Source organism: Aethalodelphis obliquidens, unplaced genomic scaffold (assembly GCF_003676395.1).
Source record: "Aethalodelphis obliquidens isolate GAN/ISIS:26980383/991018 unplaced genomic scaffold, ASM367639v1 scaffold2, whole genome shotgun sequence".
NCBI lineage: Eukaryota > Metazoa > Chordata > Mammalia > Artiodactyla > Delphinidae > Aethalodelphis > Aethalodelphis obliquidens.
In genome coordinates, this window is record NW_020837946.1 from 50,215,738 (window position 1) to 50,231,793 (window position 16,056).

The 16,056-nt window shown below is 35.6% G+C and overlaps 1 protein-coding gene across 3 annotated transcripts in view; it reads right to left on the reverse strand.

The window, feature by feature from the left end:
* DNAJC10 (DnaJ heat shock protein family (Hsp40) member C10) overlaps positions 1-16,056 on the reverse strand; it is a 60,617-nt gene that overhangs the window by 17,598 nt on the left and 26,963 nt on the right. For 2 of the 3 annotated variants that reach the window (XM_027126552.1, XM_027126532.1), the window contains exons 10-14: positions 9,453-9,496; positions 8,668-8,805; positions 6,608-6,697; positions 5,715-5,828; positions 4,066-4,180 (exon numbers count right to left, since the gene is read on the reverse strand). In XM_027126552.1, the coding sequence (XP_026982353.1) occupies positions 4,066-4,180; positions 5,715-5,828; positions 6,608-6,697; positions 8,668-8,805; positions 9,453-9,496 (501 nt within the window). The remainder of the gene's footprint in view (positions 1-4,065; positions 4,181-5,714; positions 5,829-6,607; positions 6,698-8,667; positions 8,806-9,452; positions 9,497-16,056) is intronic. The other variant, XM_027126543.1, reaches the window with a different exon arrangement.

A 16,056-nucleotide genomic window follows, 5' to 3' on the forward strand; every position in this document is an offset into this window, starting at 1 on the left:
AAAAAAAAAAAAAAAAAAAAAAAAAATATATATATATATATACTCCTTGGCTTGGCAAATAATAGCTTTCTTAGGACCAGCACATAGTCCATTTTCCCATGTGCCCTCTGATTTATTCACTCGATAGTCAATATTAAGTCAAGCACCTATTATGTGTCAGGTCCTGTTTTAAATGCCATAGTGCATGCAAAATTAAAAAAGATACAGACCTTCTCCTTAAGGAGTTCACAGGCCAGTAGAAGAGAGAGATTTTCATAAATATTTAAATAGAGTGAAAAATGACACCACATTCTCCTGCTTTTTTCTCACTCTTTAGCTGCTGCTGCTTGAATTGCTTCATGAATTCTATCTTTGACAGTTCCTTAAAAGTGACCCATAGGGCCCTGATTTTGTCTCTCTATGCACTTTTGACAAGCTCATACTCACCCAAGGCTTCAATTACCATTGATATGATGATCATTTGTACCTACAGCTTTAGCCCAAACTCTTCTCCTAAGGACCAGGCCTATATTCAACTGTGAACTGGGGGTGTCTACTCCATGGCACCTCCTCCCCCAGGGTTCTCTTCCTCACGGAATGGTGCAATCAGTCACTCAGCTGCCAATTCACCAAGTCAGAAGCTTGGGTTTCCTTTTCTTATTCCCCTACATCTAAAATCTAAACACAATCATTGGGGCTTCCCTGGTGGCACAGCGGTTGAGAATCCGCCTCCCAATGCAGGGGACACAGGTTCAATCCCTGGTCCAGGAAGATCCCACATGCTGTGGAGCAACTAAGCCCGTGTGCCACAACTACTGAGCCTGTGCTCTAGAGCCCGTGAGCCACAACTACTGAAGCCTGCACGCCCTAGATCCGGTGCTCCACAACAAGAGAAGCCACTGTAATGAGAAGCCCATGCACTGCAATGAAGAGTAGTCCCCGCTCACTGCAACTAAAGACTGCACATAGCAACAAAGACCCAATGCAGCCAAACCCCCCCCCCCCACAAAACCAAAACACCCCCCCAAACCCCCCACAATCATCAAGTTATACTGATTTGTATTCTTGGTATTTAAAAACTCTGTCCACTTCTTTTCATCCACATTACCACTATTTAGATAAGGTAGCCATCTCCTCTTACATAAATGACTGCATCAGACTTCTACCTGCTCTCCTTTCATCCAATTTTTGTTTCTATCCATTCTAGGCAGCCAGTCGCCTTTCTAAAATGTAGAACTAGTTGAATCATATCTCTGCTTAAATCCATGAATCCCTCTGCTTTGCCTCCAGGATAGAGTCCAAATTACTTTACCTGACAGAGGAAACACATAATTTGGACCCCTGGTGCCCTCTCAAGCCTCAAGTCTCATTCCTTTCCACACTCAACATTCCAGTTATCCTGAAATTCTTGCTTTCTAAGAATGAATGAGGTACCCTTTTATTTCAGAGTCCATGAATACATTCGCTGGTTCCTGGGGTTGGAATGTGTTTAACACCTCTTTATTTGTATAACCATTACTTCTACTTTAGATCTCAATGAAGAGCTTGCTTTCTCTAACCTCAGAAAATTATCCCATCTATATGTTCTGCCTAAGTGCAACCCATACTTCTCTCTTATGGTAGTCAGTCTCCAAGATAGCCCCCAATGATCCCTACCTCAGGTACTCATACCACTGCTGTACCAGGGTTGGTGGATGTGACCAATAGGATATGGTGGATGTGACGGTTTATATTATCTGAGATCAGATTATCATTGCTTGTGTGTGTGTGTGTGTGTGTGTGTGTGTGTGTGTGTGTGTGTGTGTCTCTCTCTCTCGTAAGTCATTCTGAGAGAAGTGAGTAGCCATACAGAGAGGCCCACCTGGTAAGGAACTGAGGCCTCCTGACTATGCCATGAGTCAGCTTGGAACCAAATCTGCCAGCCTCAGTCTAACCTTCAGATGGCTGTAGTCCTTACCCACCCTGACTGCAACCTCATGAGAAAACCTGAGCCAGAACCACTCAGCTAAGCTGTTCTCAGAATCCTGAACACCAAAAACTGTGTGAGTTAATAAATGTTTGTTGTTTTAAGCTGCTAAGTTTTGGCGTAATTTATTACTCAGAAATAGATAATACTCCTCACTTCAGACATTTTAAAAGTTGACCATCTACTTGTCTGTTTTCTCTACTAGTTCATAATGTTCACAATAAACACCTATTTAAATCCAATACTCAACACCTATTTAAATACAAAGAAATAATACAAGTTACACTATAAAGTTAGTGACAAAATACAAAAGGAAGTACTTGGGTATTCATGGTATATTACAGGGAGAAAATGCTTTATGCAAAGTTTTGAAGGGTGACTGGGAGTTTGCTAAATATTTTGAGGGGCAGGAAGAAATGATTACAATGCAGGAGTAAGAAAAAAATCTTGTGTAAAGGCATAGGAGTGAAAGAACATTTTCAGTGATCTACAAGTAGCGGAGCTAAGATTATTTGGAGGGGCAGAGGTGGGAGATAAGGCTGGAAAAACAGGCAGAGGCAGAGAGTGAATGTACCCTATTAATTTGACAACTATTTACTGAGCTACTACGCACCAGCATCCTAGGTGCTGGAAGTACAGTGGTGAGCAAGACAAAGTCATTGCTCCTATGCTAAGGAATCTGAAGTTTATTCTAAAAGAGATCAGGAGATTCAAGGCAAAAAAGTGACATGTGAATGTTCTAGGTATTCTAAGGTAATAAATCTGCAGATAAAACAAGTAATTAATTGTAAAGAGAAAATGCTATGAGACAATTATATTGGAGAATATTAAAGAAGATGAAGGAGATGATGGACCTGAAATAAGGCAGCGAGGGGGAATCTGAGAAATATTTCAGAGGAACAGAACTCCATTATTAAAACCTGGGTCATTTCCAGCACTTTCAGGAGGTGGCATAGTTTAGCGTGGCTATAAGCATAGGCTTTGGAGTCAGACACACTTGGATACAGAATCTACCTTGACCAATTACTGGTTGTCATGGGCAAGTTACTTTATCTTTCTGAGCCTCAGTTTTCTCCCTTGCTGGGTTGTTGTGAAGATAAAGATGGATATGCACAATATGCAAATTCTTTTAGAAAAACATCGCATTTATAAAAAGTACTGAATAAACAGTAGTTACTGTTAAGTTTATCTTGTCAAGTCTTTGCTCACAGAATTCCTTCAGTCTACAGGGCCTCACTTGTTTTTCTCTTATTTGCTTTGGGAAATTGAGTATTCAAATGTCATTTTAATTCAAAGATCACCTCCTGACCTATACTACGCAAAAGTCTCTTTATTTAATCTTATAATTTATACATAATGACTATTACAATGTTTTTCATATTTTCTTACAAATCTCCCTCCTCTCACCCACCACTAGATGATATTTTAAGCTTCTTGAGAGCAGAGTCCATGTCTTATAATTTTGCATTCCTAACACCTAAAAGAGTGCTTGTCATGTAACAGGCATAGTTATCAATATCTGTTATTTACTAACTGTGTTATAGTCAGTAGTTTATGTCTCTCTTTTGCTACATTTGACCTTTTTTAGGACAGGGACGATGATGTATTCCAAACCCTAGGAATTGGAACTGTACTTTCATGATGCAGGGCTAAAGTCCCAAACAAGGTGAAATGCAGAAATATAAATTCAAGAGAGATAACAAAGCAGTTAATGGAGATGTCTGGTCATCTAGTGTTTGAAAAATCCAAAACAATGTCTAGAAATTGCCCCTAATGATTGAGATGCTACATTTGGCATACTGAAATGGAAACTAGGTGTTTCTTATTTTTGTCAACAAGACAAACCCTGAAATTCCTTACTAGCCTGACAAGTCATCAGAGCTCTTACTGAAACAGTGATCAAAATATTGGGGAGAAAAAAGGGATTTATTTTAAACAGTAAAGAAGATAAAACAACTATATTTAATTCAAAATATCTTTCCCCACAAGAAACAAATTTACTAATAAGTGAGAACAAAGTTATTTTTCATAATCATGTCCATATAAAACAAGGTTAAAAAGTAGAATTAAGAATTACTATTTGAAAATTGAGAAATTTTTATCACTTTTTCCCTTCTTACCATGATGAATTTCAAATTCCTTAGTTCCTTGTCCTTTAAATACTGCTAGACATGGCTGAAAAACATAGAGATTACTACAGATGTCTGGTGCAGAGGAACAGTCAAACTTGCCAACCTAAAGTATAAAGAGAAGGTTTAATCCGTTGAAAATAAAATCTTACCCATTCAGTTAAATATTCATAAGGATAATCCAAAAATGACATTGCTATAACAACGCAGCTTCTAAACAGAAGTTAATGGACCATGAAAGTAAGAGACAGAACTAATTAATTTACATTTAATACTGAAACTAAATTTAGTTATAAAAAAAAATGCCTCCTAGAGATTTCAAAAACCTGAGAGGAAATTTCCATGAAAATATTAAGTTGTTTAAGAAACCACCCTTCTAAAAATGTAGAGAATATTTATATAATTGTGGGGTGGGGGAAAGAGAGAATGTCTTAAGAGAGACCCTACAAGCAGAAATAATAAAGAAAAAGGTTCACATTTTCATATGGTATGGAAAAAAAATCCAGTGGGCAAATGATAAACCAAATATTTGTAGCATTTAAAACAAAGGATCTATTAAGAAATAAAAATATGAACATCCTATCAGGAGAAAGAAAATGGGCCAGAGACATACATGGAAAATAAAGTAGAAAGCAAATAAATGAAAATGAGTATTATTAACAAATCACTTTTGGCCTATCAGGACAGTGCTAATTATAAAGAATGATAATACCAGGGCTGGCACTGGTATAGAGAAATGGTCACTTACATGCTGTCAGTAAGAATATAAACTGATATAAACTTCCTGGAAGACTCTGGTAATGAGGATAAAAAACTTTGAAGAAAATATATCACCTTGGTTCAAAAAATTCCTCATACTGCATTTTTGCAGTATATCTTTTTGATATAAAAATGGAAACAAAGTCACCAGTAAAAGAGGATTTGTCAAACAATCATGGTGTAACCATACAGTGAAATACTGCTTGGTCTTTAGGACGATGACTGATACATTTACATACACACACACATATACACATATATATTACACTGGTATGTGGAAAAATTTATATCACTAAATGGAAAATTTTACGAAAGAGAATTTAGTGAATCTAATTTGATTAAAAAGCATACATATAAATTTACATGTATGTCTATTACAATGGCCATTACTATATGCATATATGTGCACACACATACATATGCCCACACTTAAAAAGCTTGAAAGGTTATAACAGTAAATTCTTAGTAGGTTTATTAACAGTGGAGAAAATGTGGATAATTTTTAGGCATCTACTTTAATTCATTTTAGTGCTTATTTATATACGCTAATTTAAAATAATGAATATGAAATTACTTACATAAAGAAATAAGAATTTAAAAAAGGGAAAGATATCCTATTCTATAGTATGCATTCCAGAAAAACTATCACACAGATTTATCACATACCAACTACCCAAAAGAAATGAAGGTTAACCTTTTTCGGATATCATTTTAACTTTTAATACAAAAAAGAAAACGCAACAGAAGAACAAAGGCATTTAGGGGTTTCTTAACCTAGAATTTCAAATAAACATTTTTATGTTATTTAAAACATAACTTTATGTACTAAATTAAGAAGAGAGCACGTAAGCAGAAGGCTAGGCAGAATACACTTTTCTTACTTGAATATGTTCATTTTTAAGTAGAGTTTTTAGCTTCTTCAACTCAGGATCATTTGAATTTTCATTTTTTCCAAAATGAAAAAATAAGAGCCACCGATGATGAGCCAAACGATCCTTAAAAGTGATTAAAGAAGAAAGTGATAAAGGAAAAGAAACATGAGAGATGGGAAATCTTAAGAGTTCTATCAATAATTTCTATTTCTTTGACTTAATTTTAACTATCCTACCCATTATTTCAAAATACTGTCTAAAATTCAGACCCAGTCATATTCTTATTTTGTAGTTTATTTGTAATAATGCTATATAAATTAATTATATAATATTACACAAAGAAAAGAGTCACTAAATCATAAAATCTTAAAGACGATGACTGTGCCAGGAAAAAGTATGATTTCAACAACACAGAGCCAAAAAGCTGAAAGGTGGGGAAGTCAGATTTCTTCAGGTTTAACAAAAAGTTTGGTAGGGATATAGACTTAGAACACTCTGGGATCAAAAAGTAGAAAAAATAATTGATTCTACTACAAACTGAATATTTCTAAAGTTGCTTCTTAATTCTCAGTGAACAATACAGGTAGTTCTGTAAGCGAGAACAAAGAGTTCCAGATCAGATCCAAAGTTGCTTTGTGATCAAAATATTGCCTTTTCTGATGCACCTCCTGCAGCCTACCTTCAGGACTAGTTAGGTTTCCAAAACTACAGATCCACACTGAAGCTGCAATGCCAGCAACCCTGGCATTAGAGTTCAACCTAGAACCAACTGATATATATATATAAGTCCTTTGAAACTGCTACTTCTTCTCCAAAATGAATAAAACAAATGCTGATTTTAAAATGTTAAGTTCTGAAATGTTACCAACATTTAATACTATTTATTATTAAAAAAATATTACCTCTAGTGTGTTTGCCGAAAGTAGTTCAAAATCTGGAAGGTTATGCATTATTTCCAAATATATTTCTTTAGCATCCAATGAATTAAGAAACTAGAAGTAAGAGAATCGTAATCTTTTTAATCAATGTTCACTTATTTTAGTATCTTAGTTTTTCAGTTTTCAGAGAAAGAACTTTTAAGGAAAAACATAGAAGTTACACAGTTTTTAAGCTAATTATCCTAAATGTTGTCCTTTTCCAAAAAAAAGAAAACAACAGTATATCATATTGTGGCAATTATTAAACTGGGTTGTTTCTTTAAAAAACAGTGATGTAAAATAAATTTCATTATTAGGTGTTTCATTACCTGGAATTTTCTATTAACTATGCTGCATATTCTACAATAATCCTCAAAATAACCTGGAGTGACCTCTGGCTCACTGGGAAAAAGCTATGGTATGTTCAGTTTAATTTTAATGCTAACATGTTTTACAGAATGCCAATGCTTTACGAATTCTTGTTAAAACACTAGAATATTTGGTGATCTAAGATGCTTCATACCCCAATCAATAATTAATAGGAATTAAGAAAAACTTATTGGAAAACTGGAATGGACTTTATTATAGAGATTTTTAGAAATAATGCACCAAAACCAAACCACTTAGGAGTTTTACAGAGTAAAATGTATACATATAAAAGATATATTTTAAATTAAATATATTTTGGATCTAGGTCTCTTATTTAAAACAAAACAACTGAAATAGACACATCTCGATTCTAACAAACCTTCTTTATTTCTGTCCATGTTTTATCCTCAGCATATTTTTCTCATAGAACTCTCTTTGCTCTTCTAATTCTCATGGAAGCAGCTGCTATTACAGAGTGCAGCAATAGTTACATCAAGAAAATGTATACAGGGGTTGATGAAACAGTTTATTGTATATCTTTAATTATAATAAACTATTTGAAATTCATATATTACTTGAAAGATCTAAAACTCCATTAAAAACTTGTAGGAACTACCACTGTATTCACAGTTTAATTGTGTTTGACATGAGAATAATCAATAGAAACAACGTCTATAACCTAAGTACAGAAAACTCAATTTTCAGCTTAAAAAAAAATCTATAGCATATTCCCAAAAAATCTATGAAATAACTTGTTACCAAAGGGCTTAAAAGGCCAAAACGGAAGACTTTCATGTCTCAGTACTATAAGCTCATTCACTTTAGTCATTCATGAAGATTTTACTAAAAATACTCCCATAACAGCTTATATAAATATGTAAGTTACAAATCCAGTGGAACCTCTTATAAACCTGTTTGTTTTAGAGTAAAATTTGGCAGTTACATCTAGAAGGGTACTGTCCAGCCTCTGAATTTCACCTGCCAGACATATTTAGCTGACAGTGTTTTACATTTTTTAAAACTTGAATGCTTTTAGGAGGGACAGGGACTGCTAATTCGTCACTCTGTGTTGTCACATTTCTAATATCACTCATTTATGTTTCCTAAGATCATATCTGAGCTTGCTGTTTTATATCAAAAATTAAAATACAGAAAAGAAAGCTAAAGGTAGTCTGTCTTATATCAGTCTGTTTTTCTTTGTGGGTTCTCTAGGGACCTATCCGATATGCCAGTATTTGTCTCAGCTCCTTGACAACTATCTTGAACCTCAGTTTCCTCATTTATAAAATTAGGAATGTGAACCACACCAGTAGATTGCCAAACTGAGTCTACACCAGAATCAAACAGGGTGCTTTAAAAAAAACAGATACCAGATTCCATCTAAACCTACCAATGATCTATATTTTAACATTAGAAAATACACAAATAAATGGAAACCAATAAATATTCATTTAACCTAAGAATGTATTCCATACCTTTGGGTTTTTAAAACTGTAATGGTTTATGCCAGTTTAAAAATAATCCTTATAGCTTAACTTTATAAACTGAAATATTAAACAGAATCCCAGAAATTAAATATTCTAAATAATTAAGTGTCCTATAATCAGGTGATATAAACTCGTTCCTTGTTTTGCTCATTGTTTACAAAATGATGTATTTGAATAAGTGATTCATACCAAAATACCACTTTTCTCTTTGTTATTTAAAGTGGCTCCAGGAGGAAAATATGCAGTAGTACTTGTTGTAATGTCCAAACTTTTACAAAGGTTGTCCTGGGTGGCACAGTCCATCCATCCTACATTAACAAGACCATCCTAAAATGGAAAGAAACAAAAAATCCTGTTGTAAGTGGAAGAAAAAGTTAAAAGGATTTATATTTAGCAAAAACACAACTTTCCTACTATTCATTAAACTTTTAAAAAGAACACTCAAAAAATGATGCAGATTTGAATAACATGATTAATAAATTTAATCTAATATATATAAAAATTACACCTTACATAGGAAACATTTTCAAGCATACACAGAACATTAACAATCTTCGTAAGTGGCAAACTCCCAACCCATAAGGCAGCTTCAATAGTGTTAAAGTATCAACAACACACAGACTGCACTCCCTGACCATAATATGATGAGACTAAATAAATAAAATAACAAAACGACAAAAAATAATGTTTAGAAATGACAAAAACACTAATATATAACTTTCTGGTTAAAGAGGAACTCTAATGGAATACTTAGAAGTGAATGATAACGAAAACACCACATGTTAAAATGTATTGAACACAGCTAATTAATTAGAAAGAAACTTACAGCTATGAATACATTTATCAGAAAACAAGAAAGATTACAAATAAGTGAGATAAATGTTTAAGAAACCACCAAAGAAAATATCTGGAATCAGTTTTTAAATGTGTTTCTTAACATGGTGATACAATTTTACAAAGTAATTGATGCTTACCAACATTCCACTTAACCTGAGACGTGTCTGTGAAGTCAAACAATCTGGTGGGGGAAAAAAGACTTATGAGGCAATTTCAGCTTAAGTCTGTACTTTCATTAGCTGTTCCCCCAAACCATCATGTTGATTCTTAGGCAATTAATTGGGCTGTGCTGGTAAATACTGAGACTTTTATTTACTAGGTAGACATAGAGGTCAATGTCTCATTCTTCTCCCTCCCGTCCCCTTTTCTCTCCCTACCCCTCCCCTCCCTCTCCTTAGTCTTTTATTCTCTCCCCTTAGTTTCTCAGGATTTCCAGCTAAAAAAAAAAGAAGGAATTCCCTCGCAAGTACCTCTTTAGGAACTTATTCTCAAATGTCTCCTCCTATCAACAGTCCCCTTTATCCAAGGGATCTCATGATTTGGGGTAATAAAATGTAATGCCTATTTGATAAATAACAGTATGTGCAGAATCCTTAAAATACAATCTTAGAATAGCTTCTTCACCATTTTTATGTAAGTCCTATAAATATGAATGCTACGACACAATGAGACAGATTTAGAAGAAAGGGAGATGCAGCATCACAGAGCTCATGGGGATAGGTAAAATCAATCTACCTATGGTAAAAGTAAAATAATGTCACAAAGCTTTAAAAGTTTTCCTTATGTGTGGAATGGAGAGAAACATGTGCATTAAGCCAAAATGAGGGAAAACCCCTCAATGACAGACTAAGTTTAAGGGTGATTTTTGCTGCAAGGCAGTACATTCCTAAGATGGGCCTTACCCCATGAGGTGAGTGGCTGATTTTATCTGCAAGGCAATACCTTTCCAACACAGCAGCATAAAGGCTGAGAGGTGAAGTATGGGGAAAAGATCCATATTGGGATTAAACATATGAAAATGCATTCATTAATTAGGATACTTTCTAACACTAGGACCAATTTTTAACCAATCTTATTGCTTGAATACAGTTTACGTTTGTGTAGGGTACTGAACTTCCAACTTAATTTACTAGGGGAAAGGGTCCTAGAAACGGAAAGTTATCATCTTCAAATATATATATATATATATATATATATATATATTTTAAGGCCGCAGCACATGACATGTGGCATCTTACTTAGTTCCCTAACCAGGGATTGAACCTGTGTCCCCTGCATTGGGAGTGTGGAGTCTTAACCACTGGACCACCAGGGAAGTCCCCCAAATATATACTTTTATGAGGCAAACATGTACATTTTTGAAATGAATACATATGAGGGAAAGTCAGTAACTGCAAAAAATTATTATTTTGTGAGGGTTGTATCTGTCAACAACTAATTATTTTTTTGAAGTGTCAAAAACATTTATAGCTATCTGATGGTATAATTTACCATAAGTATAATTAAGCTGAAAAATTTGCCCATTGAATATAAACCATATGATACTTTAAGAAATTAATAACTGTAGAGGACAGATCAAGATGATGGAGTAGGAAGACATGGAGCTCATCTCCCCTGACAACATACCCAAAATACATCTACATGTGGAACAATTCTCATGGAAAACTAACTGGAAAATGGCAGAACTCCTACACAACCAAGGCTGCAAGAAAGATTTCCATATAACCAGGTAGGATGGAAAGGGCATAGGGTTGGGACCCCCATCTGAGGTGGATCTGAAAGGAAGAGAAGGTCCCCATCGGCAGACCCTCAATGTGGGGAGCAAGTGGGTTGAACCACAGACTGGACATTCCAGTCCTGGGGTCCTGCAAGGAGGAGACAGGCACCCTTGGCTGCCAGGAGAACTGCTGGGACAGATGAAGGGCTAGAGAAGCCTAGACTCTACTCATGAGGAGTACACATGTGCTGGTTTACCAAAAATCAGGGCGGAGAGAGCTTTGCACTGGCACCTGCCACTTGGCCACACTCCCCAATCCGAGCTGGTTGAACATCCCGGCCCTGCTCACTCCATACCACAGCCTGGTGCTAGATTTGGGCCAACCAAGCCCTGGGAGAAGACTTGGTCTAGCTATGCAGAGACAGACTGGGGTCCTGGGATGTGATCTGGGTGGAGTGGAAGTGGCCACTGTCAGCACTTGCTCAGGTAGTGTCGCAGGAGCACCCCGCAGTTTGCCTCCCAGTGGAGCCAATGCTCTGGCTCCACCCACTCCACACAGCAGCTTAGCCTTGGAGCTGGGGCAGACAGGTCTGGAAGAAGACTGCCACGGGGTCAGCCCAGTGCTCTGGTGGTAGCACAGCCACCTCAATTCCTGCAGCCACTACACCCCAACCCACAGCCCCAGCCTAGTGAATGTCCCAGCCTCACCCACTCCACACCACAACCTTGCACTAGGTCTGGATAAACAGAAGAAGGGATGAGACCTTGGGCTGGTTCCGACTGGAGCCTCAGATGCCTACAGAGGTGGTGTACTGGTCCTTTGTGAGCACATGGGCCTCACTTGCTTCAGCAATCACCTCCTTTGGGGGCAGGGCACCACTCAAGGGGAATGGAGCCTGATTGAGCCCGACCCACAGGGCATTTACTCCAACAGCTGAGGAGCAGGCCCTGTCCCTGACAGGGCGGCAACAGCTATGCAGCAAAGAGGAAGTCCCACCTCACACCCTGCACAGTCTTTAGATCCCTCAAAACCAACCAAACCCCCTATCTAGGTGATAACGACCAGCATACCCCGAAGAAAGACATGGCTGGTGTCCATCATACACACAGAGTCTACACAGGGATGCTACCACATAAAAACACCCCTTTAAGACCATAATAGATAATCGTTTCTCCTAAATTCAGAGACAGAGACAGTTAAGTAAAATGAAAAGGCAGAGGAAATACTCCCAATTAAAAGAGCAAGAAAAATCCCCTGAAACAAATAATGAAACAGAGCTCACCAGTCTACCAGACACCAAGTTCAAAAAGGCAGTTATAAAAACGCTAAATGAATTAAGAAAGATCAATATAAATTCATATCACTGTAACAAGGAACTAGAAACTACAAAGATGAACAAATCAAAAATAGATAAATAATTCAATTTCTAAGATAAAAAGAAATCTAGAAGCAATGTACAGCTAACTAAATGACACAGAAGAATGAATAAGCTGGAAGACAGAATAATAGAAATCACCCAATCAGAAGAGCAGACAAAGACAAGTGAAAAAAAAAAATGAAAGGAACTTACAAAATCTATAAAATAATATAAAATGTGCCAACCTATGCATAATAGGGGTTTGAGAAGGAGAAGAGAGAAGGGGATCAAAAACTTATTTGAAGAAACTATGGCTGAAAATTTGCCAAACCTAAAGAAGGAAACAGATATCCAGATACAGGAAGCACAAAGGGTCCTAAACAAGATGAACCTGAACAGACCCACAAGATATATAATTAAGATGGCAAAACTTAAAGACAAAAAGAGCATCCTAAAGGCAGTGAAAGAAAAACACAGAGTTAATTACAAGGGAACCCCCATAAGGCTATCAGCTGATTTGCAGGCCAGAAGGGAGTGGCATAATATACTAAAAGTTATGAAAGGAAAAAACCTGCAACCTAGGATACTCTATACAGCAAGATTATCATTTAGAATAGAAGGAGAGATAAAGAATTTCTCAGACAAGCAAAAACTAAAAAGATTCAGTAATACTAAACCTACCCTAAAAGAAATATTGAAGGGTCTTCTCTAAATGGAAAAGGAGCAAGACACTCTAGGAAAGAGAAGATCAAAATAGGCAAGGCAAATACATAGTAAGAATTGAAGATCACTTAAATAAACTAGTATGTAGACTAAACAGTCAAAAAAAATTGTAAAAGTGACTCTATAATAAAAATAAAAGTATAAGTATAAACATGTAAGATAGGATATCAAAATTGCAAAGTACCAGGGAGGGGAATAAAAAATGTACATCTTTTAGAATGTGTTTGAATTGAATGACTATCAGTTTACATCAAATAGATAGTTATGGGTCAACACACCTGAATTCCATGGTAACCACAAATCAAAAACATAAAATAGATTCACAAAGACCAAAAAGAAAGGAAGTCACGCATACAACAAAAGAAAATCATCAGACCAAAAGAAAAAACAAAAAAATAAACTAACTACAAAACAACTGGAAAACAAGGATTACAATGGTAATAAATACAAACCTATCAACTACTTTAAATGTCAACAGACTAAATGCTTTGATCAAAAGACTGGCTGATTGGAAAGAAAAACAAGAACCTGAAATATACTGTCTACAAGACACTTACTTCAGGATAAAAGACACACACAGACTGAAAGTGAGGAGAAGGAAAATGGTATTTCAGGCAAATGGGAATGACAAGAAAGTGGGGGTAGCAATATTCATATCAAACAAAGTAGACTTTAAGACAAAGGCCATAAAAAAAGACAAAGAAGGGCATTATATAATGATAAAGGAATCAACACAAGAGGATATTATACTCATTAACACATATGCACCTAATACAGCAGTACATAAATATATAAAGCAAATACTAAAAGACATAAAGGGAAAAACTGACAAAAATACAGTAATAGTAGATTTAACACTCCACTGACATCAAAGGACAGATCATCCAGACAGAAAATCAAGAAGGAAACAGTGGTTTTAAATGATACAACAGACCAGTTGGACTTAATAGATTTCTACAGAATACTACATCCCCTGAAAACCCCAGAATACACATTCTTTTCAAGTGCACATGGAATGTTCTATAGGACAGACCACATGCTAGGTCATAAAACAAGCCTCAACAAATTTAAGAGGATAGAAGTTATTTCAAGCATCTTTTCTGACCACAATGATATGAAATCAGAAATTAACTATGGAAAGAAAAACAGAGAAAGAACAAACATGTGGAGGCTGAACAACATGGTACTAAGAAACAAATGGGTCAAAGATGGAATCAAAGAAGAAATTATAAAATACCTTGAGATTAAGGAAAATGAGAACACATTACAAAATCTCTGGCGTGCAGCAAAAGCAATTCTTAGGGGGAAATCCACAGTGATACAGGCCTAACTCAAGAAACAAGAAAAATTTCAAATGAACAATCTCACCAACCACCTAAAAGGATTAGTAAAAGAAAAACAAAGTGCAAAGTCAGCAGAAGCAAGGAAATAATAAAGATCAGAGAGAAATAAAATAGATCAGGGAAAAAAATAGCAACAAAAAAGATCAATAAAACCAAGAGTTGATTTTTTGAAAAGATAAATAAAATCGACAAGCCAGGCTCATCAAGAAGAAAAGAGAGGACCCCAATAAAGAAATTAAGAAATGAAAGAGGAGAAATAACTGATATCACAGAAATACAAAAAATCAGAAGAGAAATACAATGAACAGTTACATGCCAACAAACTGGACAACCTAGAAGAAATGGGCAAATTTTTAGAAACACACAGCCTGGCAAGACTAAGTCAAGAAGAAACACAGTTTGAACAGGCTAATCACTAGAAGTGAAACAGAATCTGTAATCATAATTAAAAGAAAAACTTTCTGCAAACAAAAGTCCAGGACCAGATGGCTTCACTGAAGAATTCTACCAAACATAAAGAACTTAAACTAATCCTTCCCAAACTATTCCAAAAAACTGAAGAAGCGGCAACACTTCCAAATTCATTCTATGAGGCCACTTTTACCCTAATTACAAAACTAGACAAAGACACTACACACACAAAAAAAGTTACAGGCCAGTATCTATGATGAATATAGGTGCAAAAATCCTCAACAGAATATTAGCAAGCTGAATCCAACAATACCTGTAAAGGATCATACACCATGATCAAGTTGGATTCATTCCAGGATCACAAGGATGGTTCCACATATGCAAATCCATCAGTGTGATACACCGCATTAACAAAAGGAAAGACAAAAACCACATGATCACATGATCATCTCAACAGATGCAGAAAAAGCATTTCACAAAATTCAACATCCATTCATGATAAAAACTCTCACCAAAGTGGGTGTAGAGGGAACATAGTATGACATAATAAAGGCCATTTACAACAAAGCCACAACAAACATAATACTCAGTGGTGAAAAGTAAAAGCCTTCCTTCTAAATTCAGGAATAAGCCAAGGATGCCCACTCCCAGAGCTTCTATTCAACAGAGTATTATACGTCCTAGCCACAGCAATCAGATAGGAAAATAAATAAAAGGTATCCAAATTGGAAGGGAAAAGGTAAAACTGCCACCCTTTGCAGATGACATACAATGCTCTATATACAAAACCCTAGTCTTCACCCAAAAAAGTATAAGAACTAATCAAGGAATTTGGCAAGATAGCAGCATACAAGATTAATACAGAGAAATCTGTCATGTTTCTATACACTAAAAATGAAATAAGTAAAAAAAAAAAATCCCATTTAAAATCTCATCAAAAAATTTAAATACCTAGGAATAAACGTAACCAAGGAGGTGAAATACCTACGTGCTGAAAACTATAAATCACTGGTAAAGGAAATGAAAATGATTCAAAAAAATGGAAAGATATCCTATATTCTTAGATGGGAAGAATATTGTTAAAATGGATATACTACCCAAAGCAATCTACAAATTTAATGTAATCCCTATCAAAATACCATGACATTTTTCACAGAATTAAAACAAATAATCCTAAAATTTATATGAA